General features: G+C 34.5%; 1 protein-coding gene across 1 annotated transcript; it reads right to left on the reverse strand.

Moving 5' to 3' along the window:
* Window positions 1–5,996: 5,996 nt before the first annotated feature.
* LOC131614654 (zinc finger protein JAGGED-like) lies at window positions 5,997–6,953 on the reverse strand. Its single transcript, XM_058886214.1, has one exon. The coding sequence runs from the start codon at window positions 6,951–6,953 to the stop codon at window positions 5,997–5,999; it is 957 nt and encodes a 318-aa protein (XP_058742197.1).
* Between the last annotated feature and the right edge of the window lie 1,663 nt (window positions 6,954–8,616).

The following is an 8,616-nucleotide window of genomic DNA, read 5'->3' on the forward strand; positions in this document are numbered from 1 at the left end:
TTCTTTGGGGAGGTGGGATGGAGAAGAGGTGCATTCATTGGATTTGTTGGAAGGATGTTACTCAACCTTTTGAGAAGGGGGGGTTAGGAGTGAAAAATATCAAGGATTTTAATGTGGCTCTTTTGAGCAAGTGGAGATGGAAGATCATCCAAGGGGCGGACTCTCTTAGTTTCAATATTTTAAAATCTCGCTATGGTGACCTCTCGATGAAGTTGATGGGAGGAGGAGGTGATGTTAAAGAGATAAGGAGAGCATCCTTTTGGTGGAAGGATATGTTGAAAATAGGGAACGAATTTTTTCTTGACCCGTTTGTTTCTTTGTGTAGGTTTTCAATTAATAATGGTTTTCGAACCCCGTTTTGGGAGGCGGTTTGGTTAAATGGGAAGATTTTGAAGATTGAGTTTCCGGCTCTTTTTGAGGCATCGGCTTTGAAAGGAGTGGCGGTCGCCGCGATGGGTGGTTGGATGGATGGTAAATGGTTGTGGGGGGATCTTGGTATAGCGGAGCATTTGTTATCTACCGGTGCTATTTTGGCCGAATGGGAGGAGCTTCGGAATTTGTTGGTGGATTTCGGGGATTTGGGGGTGGACAAGGACGGGGTGGAGTGGAGCCTCAATAGTGGTGAAGGTTTCTCGGTTGCCTCGTGTTATTCGGAGTATGCTAGTAAGCGTGTTCCGTTTGGTCCCTTTTGTCGTTTTCATGAAGCAAAGGGGTTGGTTTGGAAGTCGAATGTTCCTTTCAAGATTAAAGCTTTTGCGTGGAGGCTCTTGGCTAATAGGCTTCCTACAAAAGATCAATTGGCGCTTCGAGGTATCCCTCTCTCTTTGGATAACTTAAAGTGTTCCTTTTGTAGGAGGGATTTGGAAAATAGAGATCATTCTTTTTTTGCTTGTTCTTTTGTAAAGAATATTTGGAGGAAAATAGCGGGGTGGATTGGTAAGAGTGGGATAGAGGAAAAAGAGAGCTTATCGAGTTTTATGGATTGGCACTCGTTTTGTATATCTAAGAAGGTAGATGTAAAGAAAGTAGATATTATTTGGTTGGCAACGACGTGGGCTATTTGGTTAGGTAGGAATGGGGTTTGTTTTAGGGAAGAGGTTTGGAATTTTGATGATTTAGCTTGGAACATCAAAGTCTTGGCTTGGAGGTGGTCTTTTTGCGGAGAAATTACACACTCCAATTATTCCTTTTACGATTTTGTCAAAGAACCCCTATGGTTCTTATCGTAATTATATTTGGGATGTAATTTCTGTGTTTAGGCGTTTTGCCGTTCCTTTTGTAAACAGGTTGGAGAACCCTTAGTTCTCCGTTTGAATGAAATCTTGTTTACTAAAAAAAAAATAGAGTAATAGTAAGAGTCTGATGCTTAATGTCTCAGTATTGAAACTAACAATACAAATATTGTGCGCCTAAAGAAAGTTATTAAAATAAAAATAAAAATTAGGTTTATGAATTTATTCCGACAAAATACTTTTTTTGTCCTCATATGTTAACTTTGTGGTTCATTTTGTTTCCTTAATTTCAAAAAATTTCATATTAATTCCTTAACTCTTCAAAAGATGTCATTTTAATCTTTTTTATTATATTAGTGACAGAAAAATTTAAAAATCGGTCGCTAAATCAGTCGATAATGTAACATCCTTCTAACCCAAACATATTTTGCATGTATTTTTACGAAAAATAAAACAAGTACAATACAATGGTGTCACATCTTCATGGAATTTCATGTAACAAACGATCTTGCTCCGTAACATGTGTAACACCCCATAATTTCTATTATTTGATTTAATTGAAATTTAAATTATTAATTGGATTATTTGGAGTTTGGGGATTTATTGGAAAATTATAAAAAATAGAGTAATTGGGCTAAGTGTGATAATTAGTAAAGGGGAGGTGTAAACAAGTGGGCCTTACTAAGTTAATTTCTATTTTTCATATAATAAAGGATTTTGGAAAGAAAAGGAAATAGAAAGCAAAAGAGGAAGAAGGAGAAGAACTCAGCATACGTGAAAAGCAGAGGAAGAGGAGCTCTCAAGATTTTTGGCTAAGGTAAGGGGGGACTAATTCATTTTAGCCTATATTATTAGTTTATAAATGATAGAATTGATTAGGTGAGTTGTTTATCTCAATTGAATGTATTAGAGGTTTTGGAGTTTTGTAATCTATAGGGTAGATTGGATGAATTTGATGAAATTGAATGATTATGGAATATACTTGATGTTAGATAACCCTAAAGCATGATAGAAATGTGTTATAGTATGGAATTTGACACTGTTTTGATGTTGTAAATGTTTTTGTGCGTTTTGGTTTGAATTTGGAGAAGGTGAGATGCTGTCAAAAGAGGATTCTTCTGCTACTAGTACGTTGTAATCGATTACACTCAGAGTCTTAACCGATTACAGTAGCAAAAAATAGCTTAAAATGAGGTTTTTGGGTCTGGTAACGGGTTACGCTCGGGACCGTAACCGATTACAGGTTAAATTTGAGAATAGCAAATTGAGTTACGTCAGGTGTAATCGGTTACACTATTTTGGTAATCGGTTACACTGAAGCCTGTTTGAAAAATAATTGATTTTTGTTATATGTAATCGGTTATGCCATTTTGGTAACCGTTTACACTTAAGCTTTTTTTGAAGAATAGTTTTAAATTTTGAAAATTCATATTTTCCAAACCGCAAGTTCGTTTTAGACGCCGTTTAGGGTGTTGGAAAGATAATCGAGTATTCTATCTAATAAATTGGTTTAACAGGCAATGGACCAATTTTATTTTGGAAATCTCGATTTAATCCGTTTATGGTGTTGTACATTATGTGCATTATTTGATGAATATGACAATGTGGTGATGTTGTGGCAACATAATCGTAATGTTAATGTTGCGTTTGGTGTGAAATTGTGTATGATGTGATTGTTTTATTTGTGTTGAAGCGTGAATGCATTATACTCGGTGTTGCTTCGGTGAGTTATGCTGTGATGATATTATTCATCTTGATTGGTGTTGATGATTAGTATGCTAAATGTGGTGCATGCATTCATAATCATATTTGTGACTGAATCCCGGCGGTGTTTGAATCAGTGGAAGCTAATTCCCATGGTGTGGAATTAGTGATTTGGCAGTGGCCGTATCTCGGTGGTGTTTGGATCGGTGAGATGGATTAATCCCATAAGTTGGTACCAGATGCATAGTATCTCATTGCATTAGTATGTATGTTCATTATAACATAAGTGGATGAATTCTCCGTCAGTTGAATTAGTGGATCATCCGATTGGAAATGATAACAAAATGCCATACCACCTATATATATATATATATATATATATATATATATATATATATATATATATATATATATATATATATATATATATATATAAGAAAAACAAAAAATTATGAGCCAATAAAAATAAAATCTATAACTATTTGATATGAATAAGGTGCATCGAAGTCCAAAATTTGTTAGCTAAGTGATAAATCATTTCCATTGCGTTTTTAATTCCCCATATTATTCAAAAGATAATTAAAATTAGAGAATTTCTTTATTGACTCCCTTACCTTCTTGGTCATCTGTGGCGAAAACCACAAAATGCTCTTTTATTTCGGAAATGCATTTTCGAAGTCACTTTTTTATGAGAAAAAAGGTGGTTTCAGAAATGCACTTCCGAAAACATGTTTTTTTTAATGAAAAAAAACTGATTTCGGAAATGTACATCCGAAATAATGTTTTTTTTTTCCAGAAAACAGGTGAATTCAGAAGTGCATCTCCGAATTCACCCCCCTTGGAAGAATTCGGAAATGTACTTCCAAAATAAGGTCTGATACAGAAGAAAAATAACAAACAACAACGATTTGATTTATTTAAAGGATGAAGATTACAAATATCACATTACATAAAATTAGAGTTACATATTGTTAAACACGAGTAGGTGAGGATGAGTCAACATTTTGATAACGTCGGCCCCCGATCTTTGAAGTTTCGCATCCAACTCGATCGGACCCTTCGAAGAAAATCGGTTGAAAGTTGTCCACAAGACCGCTAAATCTTCGTCGTTCTTGACTTCAAATGGGGTTAATTGAACGTGTCCCTCGTCGTTTAGCGATGGCGAGCGGTACTCAAGCTTGACAACCTTCTGATTTTCCGGATATTGTAATAGCGTGTTGAGCGACGTTATCAATTCCGCAAACGGCGTGTCGCGCGAGAAGCGGAATTGGAACGACATCGGGTAGCCACTAGTGAAGTAGACGAATGCTAGGTGGGGGTAGGTTTGTGTCATTGGTGTTTTGTGGTGTGATGAGGATGAAAAAGATTGTGTTGTATTTATAGACTTATTGGAGTAATAATGGACCAACAAACCTTATCTTGCATTCAGTGGATGTTTCGGAAATGAACTACTCTTCGCGGGACAACCGACACGCCGTTGGATGCCCGTGTAGCTTTGCATACAAGGCATGATTATGAATTCCACAAATGACGCTTAAACGCCACAAATCATCAATCCTCCGAGTCACGCGCAACTTAAACGGACACCCACACTTTCTCGATCCTGTGTCTTCGTATTTTAACACCCGGTTTGTTGGTACATACCTCCCACCCCTCTCGCAATTCAAAACGACAAAAGATTTCCGTCTACTATTTCCATTGTCGGACCTTAAAATAACAATGTCAAATCCAAGTTTACTAGCTTCACCACGAACCCAATCAAGCAATTGTTCACGACAAGCGAAGCTCCGATCATTTGTAAATTGTTGTCGTACATCCACCACATCGATCATGGATTTAACATCGTTAACCGGATCGTTATTAACGTTGACATCTTCCAGAACTACTACGTCATCGGCGACAATGTTGTCCCGATGCACCATACCTAACATATGCAAAAATTAGCAAAAATGGTCAAAACTGTTTTTTTAATACTGCCAGGCATTATTTCGGAAGTAAATTTCCGAAATCTGTTAGGTGACTTATTTCGGAAATGAACTTCCGAACTGACGGAGTTTTCATCACAGAAATCAGTAACAATGTAGTGAAATAGGGGATGAAATGAGAGATGTTTACCTCAAATTGTAGCTTTCTATGCTCCATTTAACGTGATCAACGGTTTGAAACTTGATTTTGAGACGAAAAATGGATTGATATTGATGGAAGTTTTGGAGAGGGTTTGGGTTTGTTTTGGAGAAAAATGATGGAATAGTGAAGGAGGGAAAATGGTATATTGAACACATTATTTCAGAAATGTACTACCGAAACAATAGCTGATTGTTAAAACCAACGTATTTTTTGAAATTTCATGCATTTCGAAAATGCATCTCCGAAAACACCAATTTTTTAGAGATTTCGGAGATGCATTTCCGAAGTCTAAAAAAATCTAAAAAAAAATACTTCGGAGATACATCTCTGAAGCAGGAGCAAGTTGAGAATTTCGCTGAAGTCACCCCATAGGAGGTCAATAAATAAATTCTCTTAAAATTAACATGTTCAACGATTTTGTATCATATAATGTTAATATTGATATATCTCAGTTACTTATTAAATTATTTAATTTCTTATATAAATTGTTTGCATAGATAATTAATAAACATAAGCTTTGAATTTAACAATGAATTTGATTAAAAAAATATTTTAAAAAATTACACAACTCATGTAAGATAACTTAAGAGTTACAGAATTTGATTCTTCATCTTGTGGTACGATCCTTGCACTTTAGCCCTAGAATCTATGTTTCAATTGAAAACAATTGAGAATTTACTGGGAAGGTTTGATTCTTGATTTACGAATCTACATGCAGATGTTCACATACAAGTGAAGAAGATATAAATTTAGTTGATAATTAAGATTATTAGTATTCCTAAAAAGACATAGATTTTATTCATTCTTAAAACAAAATACATTAAAATACGGAAGAAAATAAACAAAAGCAACAAAACATAAATTAAACATTAGAGTGACCATGAAAACATGATGTCACTGCCTAATGTACTTTTATTCTGTGGACACAAAATTTTAAAGTTTGAGATTTAAGTCGAATTCCTCCACAGTTGATGAAGAAGATACATTGGACTCTACTAGAGGTTGATTTTCTCCAATAAAATCACGTGTTATTGGAAGATTATGAGAAGGAAATCGAGCATTGGAACTTCCTTCAGCACCCTCACCGGATGAATGAGTTTGATTCGCTTGACGAAAAAAATCCAATTCCACAATGTTTGGCCTTTGAGGAATTGGCAGCACAGGAGTTTGATTTCCACCAAAATAATTATTCATCCTAAATTGTGGTATTGCAGGAGGTGACTTTGGCATTGGCATCATAAATGAAGGTGGCGGGGTGGGTGTATTGGGCATATACACCCCTCCTCCGTAGCTACCGAATGGAAAACCAAGCCTAGAAGGCGTGGTATTGTCCATATGAGTGCCAATTGGAGTGCCAATTGGTTGTTGCAAGTTGCCATGAAAATAGGAAGACCCTTGATAGCGACTAGGACGTGAATAAGGATAAGGGTTTGAATAAGTAAGTTCAAACCTTCGGGGGGAAACGATTGTCTCCTCCGTCCTTTGTTGTTTAGTTTTTTTTGAGTTACGTTCGCTCTTATGAGCGTTTTGGTGACCACCAAGAGCTTGCAAATTTGTGAACTTCTTGTCACAAAATTGACAGGGATATTCCTTCACTTCCTTAGGTAAAATTTCACCAATAACATTTTCGGATGAACATGAACGTTCACCATTCTCCAGCAGATTGGAAGTTGGCTTGGTGTTAATGTCAAGCCTTGGAGCCAATAAATCTTTAGATTCAGTCGATGGTGTTATTACCTTAGATTCAGCCATTTTGCCCTTCTCGAAATCAGCTTGAGAGGTTGGTGCTATGTTTTTTGATTCCTTTCTCAATTCTATCTCTGATTCTTCAATCATTTTGCGTTTCAAGCATTTGTCTTCTGTATTTCCAAGAGAAATTCTTTCAGACATTTTTTTCAAAAGAATCAAATAAAAGATTGAGTTTTTCAATGAGAAAGCAAGTTTGTGTGGTATGATAATTGTAAGTGAAGAGTATTTATGCTTGGATGCCTATACAAGGAAAAAAAACATGCAAGAAAAAACTTATACTACGGTCAACAAGAAAGAGAACTTTTATGGAAAATATACTATTTGTCAAGGTCAAGTTTCAGCAATAAATTGACTTGAATTTTTTTTTCTTTTATGTTTGATATATACTTATTTTAAATCCATAGACGAAATAAAAAAATACAACCGTAAATTTACATTTAAAGTAAAATATCTTGAATTCAAGTTTGAGACAAAATGAAAAATATCTAACCTAACAATATTGATATTATCATTTGAATTTTCAAATAATTATTGTCAAAGTTAATTTAAACTATCGTCCTATTTATTGATCTATTAGAGTAAATTATGTAGTGAACAATAAGACAAACTTGATTTTTTGCATATGATTGTTACATAAATGAATTTATGACATGCAACAGCATATTTATTGATGCTACGTTTGCATTTCTAAGCATTTCATTTTTGGGTTTGTGATTTATTTTTTTAATTTTCACATGTTTTAGAACGAGTCTGTTAGTCAATCCAGTCATAAATTTTCTGTCAAAGAAAGTAAATTATTATTACATAATATAGTTAATGTACTCCTAAATTAAATATGAGCTATATGCTATAATTTTAATCATCTTTTAATGTGCTCTCAAATATGTAGTATATCCTTTTAGAAAACGAGCTTCCTTTTACTCTGATACTAGCCGTTAAGCTTTTATTTGATATTTGTAGTCATGAACGTTGAATCTGAATATTTTAAATGCATAAACATTGTAATTAGGGATGGCAACGGGGCGGGTCGGGGACGGTTATTACCTCCCCAAACCCAAATCCGAATTCCAAAACAATCTCCACTCCCCGCCCCAAACTCAAACGGGGATGGAGAATTAAGACCTAAATCCGACCCAAACGGGTTCGGATATCCCCGCCCCGCCATCATCCATTTAGTAAAATCAATTTTTTTAATAAAAATATTTATTTTTTTCAAAATTAAATTACTTTATAAATAATAAAATGAAACAATTTAAAAAAAATCATATATACATTTCAAATGTTTTAAATAATAAATTTAAATCAAAATATTAAAACTTTGGCTATGTATTTATTATTCTAAATTATCAAAAATATATAATAAAATATAGAATGAAATAAACGGGGCAGGTTCGGAGACGGATTCGAGGTGGGTACTAGTGTCCTCATTACCCGACCCGACTCCATATTTTATAATCGGGGAAAACCCAAACCCGAACCCAAACCCAGTCAAAGCGGATTTTCCCCGTCAACTTCGGAGCGGGTTTGGGTGGGTATCCGCGAGTATGGGTTTTGTTGTCATCCCTAATTGTAATATTAATAAGGTCTCGTATCGTCAAATTGTTTTATTTTATTACTAAGATTAGTTTGACTTTCTATTTTAGAAAGTTGACTGGAATTGGAATTCAAATCAAAATAATTTAGGAAAAACTTGTAATTTAATGTTTAAAATAAATATTTTTCTATCAAATAATTTTTTTTTTAAATATGTTTGGAATCGACCAAATTTTAATTTGTCTATCTATTATTTTAAATAAAAAATGAT

This window comes from Vicia villosa, linkage group LG6 (assembly GCF_029867415.1).
Source record: "Vicia villosa cultivar HV-30 ecotype Madison, WI linkage group LG6, Vvil1.0, whole genome shotgun sequence".
In the NCBI taxonomy this organism is placed as follows: Eukaryota; Viridiplantae; Streptophyta; class Magnoliopsida; order Fabales; family Fabaceae; genus Vicia; species Vicia villosa.